The sequence below is a fragment of the Chiloscyllium plagiosum genome, chromosome 5 (assembly GCF_004010195.1).
Source record: "Chiloscyllium plagiosum isolate BGI_BamShark_2017 chromosome 5, ASM401019v2, whole genome shotgun sequence".
Classification (NCBI taxonomy): Eukaryota; Metazoa; Chordata; class Chondrichthyes; order Orectolobiformes; family Hemiscylliidae; genus Chiloscyllium; species Chiloscyllium plagiosum.
Genome location: NC_057714.1, coordinates 57,152,064 through 57,169,841, shown reverse-complemented (window position 1 = coordinate 57,169,841; position 17,778 = coordinate 57,152,064). Strand labels below are relative to the sequence as shown.

Genomic DNA, 17,778 nt, shown 5'->3' with positions numbered 1-17,778 from the left:
ATTCATAATCTGTTTACCTATTTGTTCTTCTACTTCACGCTCACTGTTGGGAAGTCTGTAATACAGCCCCAACAATGTAACGTCACCTTTCTTATTTCTCCACCCATAATGCCTCACTACCCAAGCCCTTTAGCACAGCCGTAATATCATCCCTGACCAGCAATGTAACTCCACCCCCCCCCTTTTACTTCCCTCCCTTTCCTGTCTGAAGCGTCTATATCCTGGAACATTTAGTTGCCAATCATCATGCCCTTTCTTCAACCAAGTCTCAGTGATTGCAGTAATGTCATACTCCCAGGCACCAATCCAAGCCTTAAGTTCATCTGCCTTACACACGATACTCCTTGCATTAAAGTAGATGCATTTCAAGCCACCAGTTCTTTTGCACTTATCTCTACCTACTCTTCCCTTCATTAATGCTATCGTCATGATTCTGACAGTCTCCAATTTCCACCTCACTGCTTACTTGTTTTCTCTTCTGGTTTCCAGACCCCTGCCACATTAATTTAAAACCTCCCCAACAGCAGTGGCAAAAACTCCCCCAAGGACATTAGGAAGAAGGCTGAAAAGCAGGACATCCATGGTGGTTATCTCCGGTTTGCTTCCAGTTCCTCGGGCTGGTGAGGCCAGAAACAGGGAGATAATGGACTTGAATGTGTGGCTGGGGAACTGGTGCAGGAAGCAAGGATTTAAATTCTTGGATCACTGGGGTATGTTTTGTGGTAAGCATGAATTCTATACGAGAGACGGTTTGCACCTTAATAGGTTAGGAACCAGCATTCTGGCAGGCAGGTTTGCTACTGCAACACAGCTACGTTTAAAGGTAAGCATAATTATACAAGAGAGACGGTTTGCACCTTAATAGGTTGGGGACCAGCATTCTGGCAGGCAGGTTTGCCACTGCAACACAGCCCCGTTTAAACTAAGTAGCGGAGGGGAGGGGACAAACTGGATGTTTAAGAAGGAAATTGAAGGGAAAGTTAGAACAAGGGAAGTCAAGAAAGACAACTGTATCAATGAAGCAGAAAACTCAAAAAGGGATCATGCTGTAAGTTGAGTGAAATAGGAATTGATGGGAAGGGTGAGGGCAGTAACAAATTAAAAATACTATATATGAATGCACAAAGCATTAGAAATAAGATGGATGAGCTTAAGGCTCTTTTGGAAATTGGCAGATATGATATTGTGGGGATAACTGAGACGTGGCTTCAAATGGACAGGTCCTGGGAAATGAATATTCAAAGCTACACTTGCTATCGTAAGGACAGACTGACGGGCAGAGGGGGTGGGATGGCCATGTTGGTAAGGGATGATATTCAGTCCCTTGCGCGGGGGGACCTCAAATCAGGGGATATAGAGTCAGTGTGGATAGAGCTGAGAAATTCTAAGGGTAAAAAGACCCTCTTGGGAGTCATCTACAGGCCCCCAAACAGTAGTCTGGATGTTGGATGGAAGTTCAATCAGGAGCTGAAATTGGCCTGTTACTACAGTTGTTATGGGGGATTTCAACATGCAGGTAGACTAGGAGAATCAGGATGGCATTGGACCTCAAGAAAGAGACATTGTGGAGTGCCTCTGATATGGATTCTTAGAACAGCTGGTGCTGGAGCCTACCAGGGAGAAGGCAATTCTGGATCTGGTATTGTGCAACGAACCAGAATTGATCAGGGACCTTGAAGTGAAGGAGCCATTGGGAAGTAGTGACCATAATACAATAAGCTTTAATCTGCAATTTGAGAGGGAGAGGGTACAATTGGAAGTGACAATATTTCTGTTGAATAAAGGGAACTATGGAGCTATGAGGGAGGAGCTGGCCAAAGTTCAATGGTGCAATACCTTAGCAGGGATGACAGTGGAGGAACAATGGCAGATATTTCTGTGTATAATGCAGAAGATGCAGGATCAGTTCATTCCAAAAAGGAAGAAAGGTCCTAGGAGGAGGCAACGGTGGCCGTGGCTGACAAGGGAGGTTAAGAAACATATAAAGTTAAAAGAGAAAAAGTAGAACATAGCAAAGATAAGTGGGAAAACGGAGGACTGGGGAGCTTTAAAAGAACAACAGAGGATTACTAAGAAGGAAATACGCAGAGGAAAAAATGAGGTACGAAGGTAAACTAGCCAAAAATAAAAAGGAGGATAGTAAAAGCTTTTTTAGGTATGTGAAAGGCAAAAAAATGGTTAAGACTAAAATTGGGCCCTTGAAGACAGAAACAAGGGAATATATTACGGGGAACAAAGAAATGGCAGAAGCATTGAACTGGTACTTCAGATCTGTATTCACTGGGGACGACACAAGCAATCTTCCTGAGGTAACAGAGGCTGAAGGACCTGAACTTAAGGGAATTTATATTTGCCAGGAATTGGTGTTGGAGAGACTGTTAGGCCTGAAAGTTGATAAGTCCCCGGGGCCTGATGGTCTACATCCCAGGATACTGATGTTGTACCACTTTTTAAGAAAGGTGGGAGAGAGAAAGCAGGAAATTATAGACCAGTTAGTCTGACCTCAGTGGTGGGAAAGATGCTGGAGTCTATTATAAAGGATAAAATTACGACACATCTGGATAGTAGTAACAGGATAGGTCAGAGTCAGCATGGATTTATGAAGGGGAAATCATGCTTGACTAATCTTCTGGAATTTTTTGAGGATGTAACTCTGAAGATAGATGAGGGAGCTCCAGTAGATGTAGTGTACCTGGACTTTCAGAAAGCTTTTGACAAAGTCCAACATAGGAGGTTAGTGAGCAAAATTAGGGCGCATTGTATTGGGGGCAAAGTACTAACTTGGATTGAAAGTTGGTTGGCTGACAGGAAACAAAGAGTAGTGATAAACGGCTCCATTTTGGAATGGCAGGCAATGACCAGTGGGGTACCGCAGGGATCAGTGGTGGGACCGCAGCTTTTTACAATATATATTAATGATATAGAAGATGGTATTAGTAATAACATTAGCAAATTTGCTGATGATACTAAGCTGGGTGGCAGGGTGAAATGTGAGGAGGATGTTAGGAGATTACAGGGTGACCTTGACAGGCTAGGTGAGTGGACGGATGCAGGGCAGATACAGTTTAATGTGGATAAATGTATGGTTATCCACTTTGGTGGCAAGAACAGGAAGGCAGATTACTACCTAAATGGAATCAATTTAGGTAAAGGGGCAGTACAGAGAGATCTGGGTGTTCTTGTACACCAGTCAATGAAGGTTAGCATGCAGGTATAGCAAGTAGTGAAGAAGGCTAATAGCATGCTGGCCTTCATAACAAGAGGGATTGAGTATAGAAGCAAAGAGGTTCTTCTGCAGCTGTACAGGGCCCTGGTGAGACCACACCTGGAGTATTATGTGCAGTTCTGGTCTCCAAATTTGAGGAAAGACATTCTGGCTATTGAGGGAGTGCAGCGTAGGTTCACGAGGTCAATTCCTGGAATGGCGGGACTACCTTACGCTGAAAGACTGGAGCAACTGGGCTTGTATACCCTTGAATTTAGAAGACTGAGAGGGTATCTGATTGAGACATACAAGATTTTTAAAGGATTGGACACTCTGGAGGCAGGAAACGTGTTTGCTGATGGGTGAGTGCCGAACTAGAGGACACAGCTTAAAAATACAGGGTAAACCATTTAGGACAAAGATGAGGAGAAACCTCTTCACCCAGAGAGTGGTGGCTGTATGGAATGCTCTTCCCCAGAGATCCATTTAAGAAAGAATTGGATAGAGCTCTCAAGGATAGTGGAATCAAGGGTTATGGAGATAAGGCAGGAACAGGATACTGATTAAGGATGATCGGCCATGATCATATTGAATGGTGGTGCAGGCTCGAAGGGCAGAATGGCCTACTCCTGCACCTATTGTCTATTGTCTAATTTTATTTTACAACATTAAAAAGGCCTACCTACCCATGTCCAACATTTGGGTAAATCCACCATCTTTTTTCCAAAATAGCGTGAAAATTTGAGAAAAAAAACTAAAAGAAGTAATCACTCTTTTTTTGGTATGAATGCCACCTACAGGCAAAAAGCCTGCTACTATAAGCCTACAAATTTCAAAGGTGTCCAACTTAAAATTCAAAAAACATTGAAGAAGCCATCACAACAGAGAAAAAAAAATTCTTCCTTTGACTGACTGACTGCACCCATGCTCTCAATTTCAACCCTGACTTTGTAATCAAGCCTGCTAACAAAGTTGTTACTGTTGTGTGGGATAATGACCTGTACTTTGTGGAGGCTGTGCATCATCTCTGGGTCACCTCCTCCTATCTCCCCTGGACCATGAACCCACCATCAGGGTATTGTCTACGATGGTCACTAATCTCATCTGATCTGGGGATCTCCCCCAAAAAGCCTCTAAGCTCACGATTCCCTGTCCCTGCATATCTTGCTTTTATCTTTTTCCCAAAATCCACAAACAGAACTGCCCAAATCGACTTATTGCTTTGGCCCAAGCGTGCCCCATGGAATTTATCATTTCCTGTGTTTCCTACCAACTTTTTCTCCCTTGTCCAGTACCTTTCCACTTACATCCGTGCTTCTTCTGATGCTTTATGTCACTTTCAGAATGTCTAATGTGTCAGCAGCCACCACCTCTTTGCCATGGACTTGCAATCTTTTTACATGTCCATCCCCCATCAGGATAGTCTTGGAATTCTCCGATTCTTACCAGAAAGAATGACTGAACCATCCACATCCATTGTTACCTTCCTCTGCATGGCTGAGTTGTTTGAATGGCTTCTCTTTTAACTCCCCCGACTTCCTTCAGATTAAAGGTGTGGCTATGGGTACCCGCATGGATCCTAGTTATTCCTGTTGCTTTGTGGGGTGTGTGGAAAATTGCTTATTCCAATCTTACGTGGGTCCCTTCCACAACTCCTCCTTCAATATATTGATGACCTCATCGATGCAGACTCCCCCTCTTGTTCGGAATTGGAAAAGTTTATCAATTTTGCTTCCAATTTCCACTGAGCCTTCACCTTCTCTTGGTGCATCTCTGACTCCTTTCCTTCTCTCGACATCTCTGTTCCCAGTTCTGGGGATACGCTGGCCACCAATTATCTGCTACAAACTCACAGTCTCACTTCTCTGGGCTATACACCATCATACTCTGCTTCTTGTTAAGACTCCATTCCATTCTCCCATTTTTCCATCTCTGCCGCATCCGTTCTGATGATGTCCTTCCACAGAAGAGTCATGCTGGAACTTGAAGCGTTAAATCCATTTTTTTCACCATGAATCCTACCAGACATGTTGACTTTCTCCGGCATTCTGTGTTGCAGATATTCAGCATCAGCAGCATTTTGCCTTCAGTCGAGTGAATATTGAAAGGCTGCTGTTTGTTTTTGGCAGAAGCGCTGGGCGTACACTTTAAGGAGGCAAGTCGGTGTCCAAACCGAACATCAGATTTTATTCTGCTCATTTATCAGGTGAGAAAGAGGAAGTCAGCAGTGTGGAATGTGAATACTCAGCTCCTTGTGACTGTTCAGCCATTCAAATAGATCTTGGTATTTCCCCAAGTTGTCTCATAACTTGGTTATGGAAGAGTTAACTTTTGAGTGTGCAAGGCTTCCCATAGGTGTTCTGCAAATACTGCCACTTGAAATACGGTAACATTTTAATTTTACTATTAGTGCACGCATGAAGGAACCAGGCCATTATTCCTAAAGGAATAGAATGACCTTGCCTAACTACCTTTGTGCAAAACAAATTATGGAAGCAAATAAAAGAGAAAAAAATCATTTTATCCATGAAAAAGGTTTTACTGTCTCTCATACCTCCTGTACTGCCATTACGACTCCATAACCTTGATTTATGAGGAAAGGCTAAAGAACTCATATGAGTTTAAACCAGTATTCATACCATTAAAAAAAACCCAATGCAGCAGTAATTGCATATATGCTAAATTCACTAAGTGCATTGTATTTGGTAACTAAATTTGTGCTCAATTAAGTGCATCAACACTAAGAAAGCACACAGAACTGTTCAAAATAATTCGAGCAATAATGAAAATTAACTCCTGGGCTAAGTTATCTGATCGAAATATTTGTTAAAATGACAGGAGGCTAGTTACATACAAAATGAAACTAAATGAACCATTTCCAATAGTTATAAGTCTGTCTACAAGACATTGATTATGCTGATTCAGCACAAGCATATTAAATTAACATGGAATCCATTGAACATGCATAACCTCAATTCTGAATTCTTCCTTGTACTGTAATTTATTTTCCTCTCAGGACAATGGTGACAGTATTTAATATGCATTCCAAGTTGTCTTTGGGGCATTATTTTATATACCTCTGTCAGTCGGACCTGCCTGCTGCCTTTGTCAACCTGTCTCCAATCTTAGAGGGGTAGAGGTTGTTCCAGTAGATTATTGAAGATGTCGGGAGGCTTGTCCACTTTTGCGCTTATTGAGGCCCTTACAGGCCACTTATACCCCAATCTGCTTTTGCCACTACATTATCTGCAGTGAGGGACTGGGTGACCTGCAATTGGAATTGGACAAGTTGAGCTGGGGAAATGGGGGATCCCTCCTTTGTGTGAATCCTGTGCCCATTATGCCCCTTAGCATCACACTGCTCTTTCCCCCAGCATGGCCTGGTCTCTGATACATGGCTACCCCACCGACCCTAGCCTCCCTCTCCGTCAATGGGAAGCTCTCAGCCAGGCCCTGACAATACTCCAGATGTACCTTCAGTCCTTCACCTCTACAATCTTTCGTTTTTCAGGAACTGGCTACAGTTGCAGCAGTGGGCACCACACAGGCCTGGGGCTTTGGGTTCTGCTGAATGGACAGCAGTTCTTTAAGGTGTAGCTCATCTCCAGATGGTGGCTCGGACCCCAAACCTGGCACAAGCAATACCCCAATGATCATAAGTTGTTTGCAGAACAGTCGTTTTTCATGGTGGACTCTGAACAGTCGTGAGTTGGGGGAGGTCAGGGAACACGGTGCTTGGAAAAACTCAGCCTGAAGAATAAATCATGTTGTGCAATTGAAATTAAATGTTGACTGGAGTGCAGAAGGGTGCCTGCTTCTTAAAACAAAAACCCATTAGTAAACTAATTGGCTTTCTACTAGAGTCCAGAAATGTTTATGTCTAAAAAAGGAAGACATTTCTCTTAGCCTGAGTCCACAAATTACAAGTTTTATTGAAGTGAATTCACAACATGCTTTTGGGCCTGTATCCTGAATAACTGTTAATGTGTTCTTATTATTGGTAAATTGCCTGTGATATTGCTCACAGAAAGTCAGCAGAAGGGAGTTTCTCTGTGAGTTGTGCTTTTGTGTCAGCTAATTGCCAGTTTCTCCTATGTTCTATTACACTTATACATTTCTATTTTATTTGCTCTCTGTGAGGAGGTGGTATACTGTATGGGCAGCAATCTCTGGCAATGTCCATAACTTACATCATTATTCAGCGGTAAGGCTGAAAATAGTAAAGAAGCAGACTGCCTGTGTCTTTAAATTCGTCTTTTCTGTGACATCCAATTAGATTGCGTATGAACTGGTGCAAATTACGTGAAACTGACAGATGACCAGATTTATGGCAATATCATAAATTACATCTCATTTGCATGTCACTAATTCAAATTGTGAAGGAGCTTTACTCAAGAAGTTTCAATTGAAAATGGGTCAAGCACTGAGTGGACAGAATTATTTTAAAAACATTAAGTTGGGGTAACCTGAGGTATGATTAAGTGATTTTCAACTCAGCACCTGAAAACCTCTTCGGATTCATTGGAAAATGAACAAAGAAGATATAAGCTATTTATTATGTCCGAGTTGTCATTACACATATATACCTTGCATAATAAAGTAATTTGCATTTTCAATAATCCTGGCAACACCTTTTAGGTAACAAACTGGATAGTGAATTAGAAAATCTTGATTGTCGGCTTTTCCTCCAGTGAAGCAGGAATGTGTTATATTGAGAAGACATCAATTAAATAGAACTTGCAAAACAGCAAGCCAGCACCCTTTAAGTCAGTGATCTTTCTTATAACCCTTCTTAATGATTCATCTCAATTGGTGTTCAGTTTTTCTCATCTTTACAGCATTTTTCTCTATCTTTCCATAGTCTCCAGTATCTGGAAAGGAAAGAGACTTGGCAGAATTTCAGATGACAAACATCACTCATTTTCTGAGCTGACAGTGGATGGAATTTTCAGTGCTAATTAGACTAAATGGGGGAAATTGATCTCTGATTTGTTTAATTTTAGCTCCGATGTGATCCAACAATTGACAATGGTATCTGAGATGTAATTGCACACTTCCAATGGGGCTTGGGCAGATGCCTGCTTAATAAAGGAATTCCTCTGTTCACAGCTAATAGCAACAAACAAAATAGACACCTGACATCAGTATTTAATGCTAAATTAACTTTTTGAATATCATGTTCCAGTCCAAATCATCTTTCTATCAATACAAAAAAAATCGCATTAGGAATGCAAATGCCAATCCAAATTTCTAAATTCAATCATGACGTAATAAAAATGAAAATAAATTAATCTCACTTTTGTATTTCCTTCCTGTCTTTCTCCTCAATGCCTTTAGCTCTCTGAGTGCTCTAACAAAGTCTTCTGAAAATGGCAGCAGCATGTGTAATGCAAAGCTGTTGACATCCAATCAAGAATTCTGCAGATGATCACAAACAATTCTGGACCTAGAAGAATTGGTTTCACATTGTACCATTTCAGTCGAACCTATTTGGCTAACATACAAAGTAATAACAGTGGTATAATGAATGCTCTTATAAAGATAGAGGGAAGCAATTTTTTTCTGCATAAAGCCACTGCCACTCACACCAGATCATTATGTTATAAATTATAAATCTTAGCAATCTGTTGAAGGAGAGAGAAGCAATTGTGAATCTTTGGAGGCTCATTTGAATAGTGGCAGCTACAGTACAATGGCAAGTTTGAGTTTCCATTGTTGCACTCAGCCCTTTCAAGCAAATTCTGACATCAGCCATCTGTCACTGCATAGCATCCTTCCCTCATTCTTCAAAATTCCAATGAACATAATACTAAATGATCCAGTTTCTTTTTGTCTGTCAGTCCTGCCAGTAATCAGTCTGGTAAACCTTTGTTGTACTCCTGCAGAGCCAGAACATCCTTCCTCAGATAGGAAGATTAAAACTGCCTGCAACACTCCAGGTGTGGTCTCACCAAGACCCTATAACATTTCAATAAGACATCCCTGCACCTGTGCTTGAATCCTCTGGCTATGAACATTAACATGCCATTTGCCTTCTTCATTGTCTGCTGTACATACATGGTTGCATTCAGAGACTAGTGTACAAGGACACCCAGATCTCATTGCACTTCTCCCATTTCCAGTCTAGCACCAAACTGCCTTCCTGGTCCAAATTGGTCCAAATCACACTGAAGCATCTCTGCACCTTCCTCATGGTTCATTCTACCATTCAGCTTTTTGTTATCTACAGACTTCGAGACAATATAGACAGCTTCCTCATCTAAATAATTAATTTATATTGTAAATAGCTGGAGTCCCAGTGTAGATCCTTGCAATGCCCTACTTGTCCCTGGCTTCCACTCAGAAAAATACTCATTTATCCTTACTCTTTGTTTCCTGTGTGCCAACCAGTTATCTGGCCACGTCAGAACACTACCCCAATCTCATGCACTTTAATTTTATATTTTCATTTCTTATGTGGGGCCTGATTGAAAGCCTTCTGAAAGTCCGAGTAAACCATCCATTGGCTCCCCTTATCAACTCTAACCCATCTATAATTTTGTTTTCTCTGTACCTCCTTTACACTATGGTACATCGTACAATCCATAGGCACTTTTGTCGAATCTACAGAATCTTGAAAACTTAGCACTAAAGCATCCACTATCCCTACAGCCACTTCCTTAAGTACACTGGAAAGTACATTATTAGGCCCTGGAGATTTATCAGTCTTCAATTCCATCAATTTCTTTAAACTATTTCCTTATTAATATTTATTTCCTTCTGGTCTACCCTCTCAGTAACGCTGTGTTCTCAAAACACTTTGAGACACTATAAGTATCCTCCTTTATGAAGACAGAACCAAAGCATGTATTTAATTTGGCTGCCATCTCTTTGTTCTCCATTATAATAGAACAGTACAGCACAGAACAGGCCCTTCAGCCCACGATGTTGTGGCGACCATTGATCGTCATGTAAGGTAAACCTAATGTACGAACCCTCAAATTTCTATGACCATATGCATGTTCAGCAGTCTCTTAAATATCCCCAATGACCTCGCTTCCACAACTGCTGCTGGCAATGCATTCCATGCTCTCACAACTCTGTGCATAAAGAACTCGCCTCTGACATCCCCTCTATACTTTCCGCCAAACAGTTTAAAACTATGACCCCTCGTGTTAACAATTTCTGCCCTGGGAAAAAGTTTCTGGCTATCGTCTCTATCTATGCCTCTCATTATCTTGGACACCTCAGTTAGGTCCCCTCTCTTCCTTCCTTTCTCCAATGAAAAATGTCCGAGCTCAGTCAACCTCTCTTCGTAAGATAAGCCCTCCATTCCAGGCAGCATCCTGGCAAACCTCTTCTGAACCCTCTCCAAAGCATCCACATCTTTCCTATAATAGGGCAACCAAACTGGACACAGTATTCCAAGTGTGGTCTAACTAAAGTTTTATACAGCTGCAACAAGATCTCACAGCTCTTAAACTCAATCCCCCTGTTAATGAAAGCCAAAATACCATATTCTTTCTTGGGGGTGGCACAGTGGCTCAGTGGTTAGCACTGCTGCCTCACAGCGACAGTGACCTGGGTTCAATTCCCACCTCGGGCAATTGTCTGTGCGGAGTTTGCACATTCTCCCCGTGTCTGCGTGGGTTTCCTCCAGGTGCTCCGGTTTCCTCCCACAGTCCAAAGATGTGCAGATCAGGTGAATTGGCCATGCTAAATTGCCCATAGAGTTAGGTGAAGAGGGAATGGGTCGGTGTGAGCTTGTTGGGCCAAAGGGCCTGTTTCCACACTGTAAGTAATCTAATCTAACAACCCTGTCCACTTGGGTGGCAATTTTAAGGGATCTATGTACCAGATCCTGCTGTTCCTCCATACTAGGAGAAAGGGAGGACTGCAGATGCTGGAGATCAGAGCTGAAAATGTGTTTCTAGAAAAGCGCAGCAGGTCAGGCAGTATCAAAGGAGCAGGAGAATCGACGTTTTGGGCGTGAGCCCTTCTTCAGGAATGAGGAAAGTGTGCCAAGCAGGCTAAGATAAAAGGTAGGGAGGAGGGACTTGGGGGAGGGGCGTTGGAAATGCCCTTCGCATTTACCCCCTTACCCTCCTTATCCTCTCCTCATCAATCCTTTTGTCTTCCTTTGCTGAAATCTAAACTGCTCCTTATCCTCAGGTTTTCTGTTTTTTAGGCCAATCTATGTACCGTTTCCTTGAAACCAATGCTTGGTCATGGCAGGCTACCTTTTCTGTTTTGTTTTTGTGGCAGAGGCCAGAGACTATGACCCCTTATTCAAGAACCACAGCTGATGGGGAATATCATTTTTGCATCCAGTCTGCCGCACCATTGGACTATACTCCTCTAGGTACTGACTCTTTCACAGAATCTTTCGAAGTGGCTTTCTATGATGTTGGAAATTTTAATCACACAATCTAGTCATTGCTGTGAAAACAGGGGTGGAGTCCAACCTCTCACTAGCCATCCCCAGATGTTGGATACCAGTTATTTCAACTCCAGGACATCTTTACAGGAATGCTTAGTTTCCTAGACCCAATCATCTTCAGTTGTTTCATCAGTAACTTTACCTCCATCATAATATCAGAAGTGGGATGTTCACCAATGATTGCATTATGTTTAGTACCATTCATGCCTCCTCAGACACTGAAGTAGCCGATGACCAAATGCAGCAGGACCCATATGATATCCCAGCTTAGACTGACAAGTGCAAATAGTATTTGTACACACAAGTACCAGGCGATGACCATCTCCAGCAAGACAGAATCAAACCATTACATCATGACATTGAATAGCAATATCATTGCTGAATCTCCCGATATCAACATCCTGGGGATTACCATTTATCATAAACCAAATGAAACCAGCCATCTAAAATCAAGAGCAGGTCAAAGACTAGAATTCTGCAGCAGTCACACACCTCCTGAGTCCCCAAAGCCTCTCCTTCTACAAGGTACAAGTTATGTGTGATAGAAGACTCTATCTTGCCTGGATGAGTGCAGTATCAAAAATAGATAAGTTGTTGATGTAATATATTTATATTTTTGGAGAGCTTTTGTTAAGATGCCACATGTTAGGCTACTTAACAAAATAAGTAATGTGATACTGGAGGTAGTATATGGGCATAGATAGAGGTTTGACTAACTAATAGACGACAGAGAATTGTGATAAGGGTGGTATTTTCAGGATGGTAACCTGTAAATATACAATGCAGTGGGGATCTGTTCTTGGTCTGCAATTATTTACACTATACATTAATGAATTGGATGAGGAAAATGAATAAACAATAGCCAAGTTTACAGATGACATAAAGTAGATGAGAAAGGAAGTGCTGAGGATACACTAAGAGTTTGCAGTGGAATATAGACAGGGTAAATGGGTGGGCAAAAACTTAGCAAACAGAATATATCATGGAAAAATGTGAGGTTATGCACTTTGGCAGGAAAAATAAAGGAGCGAAGTATTATTTAAATGGAGAAAGAATGCAGAAAAATACAGCACAGAGGGATTTGGAAGTTCCCATGCAATAATTTCAAAAGGCTAGTGTGTGAGCAACAATTTTCTTTTTGGAACAAGATAACATAATTCTCACTAGATGTTTCCTTTTAGAAAACTGGAGATGAAGAAAATTGATTAAAATTTCTTCTGAAAGCCTGCATGAGAGTGACCCACCTTCTTTACAAGTTACAAAATCTATGCTGCAGTATATGATAACACAAATTCCTACACAGATACAATTACATAGGGCTTAGTATAAATGAATGATTGACTACTGATTGAGCTGGTCAGATCCTAAAGGACATAGCTGCTAGACTGGATCTATAGCAGGTGCTGTGGGAACTAAGAGGGAAAAATATACTTGACCTCATCCTTACCACTGTGCCAGCCAAAGGTGCACCTGTCCATGATAGTATTGCTATGAGTGACCATGAGTTCTTGTAGAGACAAAGTCCTGTCTTCACATTGATAATACCCTCCATTGTGTTGTGTGACTTTATCACAATGCTAAATTGGACAGACTTCGAACAGATTCAGCAACTCAAAACTGTGCATCCAAGAGGCTGTGGGCATTAACAGCAGCAGAATTATACTCCAGCGCAATCTGCAACCACATGGTCTAGCCAAACATTATCATCAAGCTAGGGGATCAATGTTGGTTTAATGGAGAGTGCAGGAGTGCATGGCAGGAGCAGCACTAGGCATTCCTGAAAATGAACTGTCAACCTGGTGAAGCTACCAAATAGGACTACTTGTATGTCAAATAGCAAAACCAACAAGTGATAGACAGAGCGAAGCAATCCCATAACCGACAGATGAGTTCTAATCTCTGCAGTTCTGCCACATCCAGTTGCGAATAGTGATCTACCACAAACATCCCCAATATGCATGGTGGAAGAGCCCAAAACGTCAATGCAAAAGATAAAGCTGAAGCATTCACAGCAATCTTGGATGATCCATCTTGGCTTCTTCCAGTGGTCCCTGGCATCACTGACACCAGTCTTCAGCCAGTTCAATTCACTCCCAGTTAAATCAAGAATTGGTTGGAGGCATTGGATACTGTAAAGGCTATAGGCCGTAATGACATTCCAACACCTGTACAGCAACAACCTGCTCAGTGCCGCCCAGTTTGGATTCTGCCAGGGCCACTCAGCTCCTGATCTCATTACAGCCTTGGTTCAAACGTGGACAAAAGATCTAAATTCCAGAGGTGAGGTTGAGAGTGATAGCCCTTGACATCAAGGCTGTATTCGACTGAGAGTGGCATCAAAGAACACTAGTGAAACTGGAATCAACGTGTGTCAGGGGAAAACTCTCTGCTTGTGCGAGTCATACCTGGCACATAGGAAGATGTTTGTGGCTGTTGGAGGTCAATCATCTCAACTCCTCAACACACTACAGGAGTGTTTCAGGGTACTGTCCTAGGCCCAACCATCTACAACTATTTCATCAATGATCTTTCCTCCATCATAACGTCAGAAGTGGGGATGTTATCAATGATTACACAATGTTCAGCCTCATTTGCAACTTCTCAGACACTGAAGCAGTCCATGTTTAAATGCAACAAAATCTAGACAATATCCAGGATTGGACTGATTAGTGCTAGACAATCACCATCTCCAATAACAGTCAATCTAACTACAGGTCCTTGACATTCAATGGAGTCACCATCACTGAATCCCCACTATAAACATAATGGAAGTTACCATTGACCAGAAACTCAATTGGTTTTGCCACATAAACACAGTGGCTAGAAGAGCAGGCCAGAAGCTAGGAAGACTGCATTGAGTAATTCACCTTCTGACTCCCCCAAATCTGCTCACCATCTACAAGGCACAAGTCAGAAATGGGATGGAATACTCCCCATTCCCTGGATGAGTGCAGCACCCAAGAATCTTGACACCATCCAGGAAAAAGCAGTTGCTTGATTGACACTACATCCACAGGCATTCAATCCCTCCACCACTGATGCCCAGTTGAACCAATGTGTACTATTAACACAAGATGTACTTCAGAAATTCACCAAAGTTCGTTAGATAGCTGTTTCCAAATACACGACTGCTTCCATCTAAAAGGAATAGGACAGCTATATATGGGAACGCCATTACTTGCAAATTCCTCTCTGGGCTACTCATCATTCTGACTTGGAAACATATTGCCATTCCTTTGCTACCACTGGGTCAAAGTCCTGGAATTCCCTCCATCAAAACATTGTGGGTCCACCTACAACATGTGTACAAAGCAGCTCAAGAAGACAGCTCACCAGCAACTTCTCAAGGGCAACTAGGGATGAACAATACATGCTGGCCAGGCAGCAATGTCCACGTTCCACAAATGAATAAAAGAAATCCAAATTTGGACCATCTGTCAGCCTAGTTCTTAAAATGTCTTTAGAATAATGTCACCAGTGAAGGAGGTCTTTAGCTGACAGCTGTAATGTCATGAATTGTGCATACTAATTAGACAATGGATTCCCTTAAAAATAAAATGTTCATTTTCAAGTTCCACATCATTGTTATACATTTCCTGGTGGCTAGTTAAGTTTGGAATTTATGGAGTTTTGGATCACTCCAAAACTAATCCGCTCAGCTGCAGGTGTGCTTTTGATTTGTTTTCAGGGATGTAGCAATGTCTTTAAAATGTCACAATTTTGATCAGAAGCTATTTGGGTGATAGTTGAGTAATCATTGCTTGAAATGCTGCTAATATTTGACATGGGAAATAGGGTAAGGGCAATGTATACCACTTTTTAGCAGCACTACATTTAAGTGTCATAAAGAGCCAAACAAATCTGCAAATATTGGTGTTGTTACTCTAAAATGAATTTTGGAATTTGATTTTATTTAGATAGAAATTGTGAATGACCAAACATTTAAAGCAATGACTGCCACTCTCCTAACCTTATAGCTGTGTGGTTAATTACTTCTTCAAACCTCTGCTTTTCACTATTTATGTTATAATATACCCACATATAAGTTTTAAAAGATTTGGTTATATTGTGCATATTGAGAAACATACACTTCTGAATCATGTAGGTGGTCACACATTGTGACTGCTATTTGAGATTGGTGTCAAATTCATAAATATGCTCCGTTATAAATTTAATTTACATGGTACTTGGGGAGCAATTTATTACAATTTGACAGTAGAATTTCAACTATGCAGCTTTCCAATAAATGCATGGAAAATCCTGGCGAACTGAAATGGATGAGTGATCTTTGGCCTCAATTCTTCTCACTGTCCAGGCAATAAAGTCAAACCAACACTTCTGTATATTATAAGATTAACATGAAACTTTAAAGTGAAATAATCAAGAGCTTTTATTTCAGGTACTACTACATACCTGAGCCAAAATGCCATGGATCTGTTGCAGCTGGCATTGGTGAAATGGTTAAAGGGGATGCTCCACAATTTGATTCAACAAATTCTCCTTGGACACTGACCAGAGAAGAGGTGCTGGGTCTCAATGCAGCCTTGAGTGGTGCAATATCGTTGAACTGAACTCGTGACAGGCAGCCGACAAAGCCTGGAGTGTTATATTTTTGTACCTCCTGGTCAATGTTTCCAATTTCTGGAACGATTACAAAAAGATTGTTAAAATAAGCATTGAGTATCAGATTCAATCTGAAATGGACTTTGTGTTGTAATGGATTATTTTACCTTTTTGGGAAGATTGCAAATTAATAAACATTTACAAAACCAGCATTCATGTAATCCATATTCATTTCATGATGTTGAAAAGGAGAAATTGCAATTCACATACAAATGTAATAATTACAACACCTATTTCCTGTTACAGTAAAGGCCCAATCATTCAGACCTCTTTGGTTACACCAGCACCAGTCAAAATTCAGGGGTACAGAGGTGTTAAGTCCTTGAGATTCACTTGCCCTTATACAGCAAAGGAGAATGTTAAAAAGGTAGGTTCTCAAAGATTGTAAATTATGCAATCTCCTCTCCGCCATATGACAGGAAGAGGAGAAATAGGAAGATTTAGATTATCAATGGCAAGGCTGGAAGCATGGTGCATGAGAGAGGACTTCATTGGGATCAGTTATGGGTAGGTAATGGAATGATTTCTTCAGCCACATTATACTCCTAAAATGTCTTCTTTGACATTACTAGTTATTACAGTGAATTGAATCTAAACATGGTCAAGTCAATCTAAAATCTAGCTATTCAAAATGGATGGATTGCACCTTAATAAGGCAAGGCATAGTGTCCTCCCAGGAAGGTTCATTGGCGTGGTCAAGGAGAATTTAAACTAAATTAACAGGGGCATAGTCATCAGTATATAGAAGTAGAAAAGAGGACTAAGAGGTGCATAAAGAAGTGAGAGTGTTGGATAATACTAGAGAAGGAAATAGGACTATGTTAGCCAGGAGCAAATATTGTAAGTATTCTTGGGTAGTTACTCAAACCATTCTCACTGATAGATGAGTATGCAATGCAAACTCAAACATTGCCAAGCCTTCTCGGCAACCTCATAAGGTGCTGCTCACAGAAGTCAGAAAATATGCTTTTCAAGGACACCTGGATATCTCTTTGACCTCAACACCCTTATTCTCAACTTCCTTATTTCTAGTAGATAAACTACCAGAAACCTTGAGCTGTGAAAATTGATTGATGGCAAACAGGGAGAGCGAAATGTCACCATGATAGAGGATGCCTGAGCCAATTAAAGAATAAAAATCAGTTCAGACTCCTCAGCTAGATGTTTACCTCAATTTCGATATTAATTCGGCATGAAGCTTCTACCTTGCCAAATTTCATGCTCACTGTAGGGTAAATCTTTAAATTTCTTTCAGTGTATTTTTGCATCATTTTGTGAAAAAAAGGAGGCTAAAATTATGCACAGTACTCCTGAATAGTCTTATGAGCAATCTGTACAACTGTAGCCAAACATTATTGAGTTTATATTCCATTCCACTTGCAATAAATGGCAGCAATCCAATAGCCTTTCTAATCATTTGCTGTACCTGCAAAGCAACGTTTTGTGATTAATGAACATGGACACCCAAGTTCCTCATTAGGGTTCTGCCACTTGTTTCTTCTAAATAATATGCTGTTTTTCTATTCTTCCT

At 41.2% G+C, this 17,778-nt stretch overlaps 1 protein-coding gene across 1 annotated transcript in view; it reads right to left on the bottom strand.

Moving 5' to 3' along the window:
• The window catches only part of LOC122550294 (contactin-associated protein-like 2), a 31,084-nt gene extending 14,713 nt beyond the window's left edge, over positions 1 to 16,371 (bottom strand). The window contains exon 1 of the mRNA XM_043691033.1: positions 16,038 to 16,371. Coding sequence (XP_043546968.1) covers positions 16,038 to 16,074 — 37 coding nt within the window. The 5' untranslated portion in view covers positions 16,075 to 16,371. The remainder of the gene's footprint in view (positions 1 to 16,037) is intronic.
• Positions 16,372 to 17,778: the final 1,407 nt, after the last annotated feature.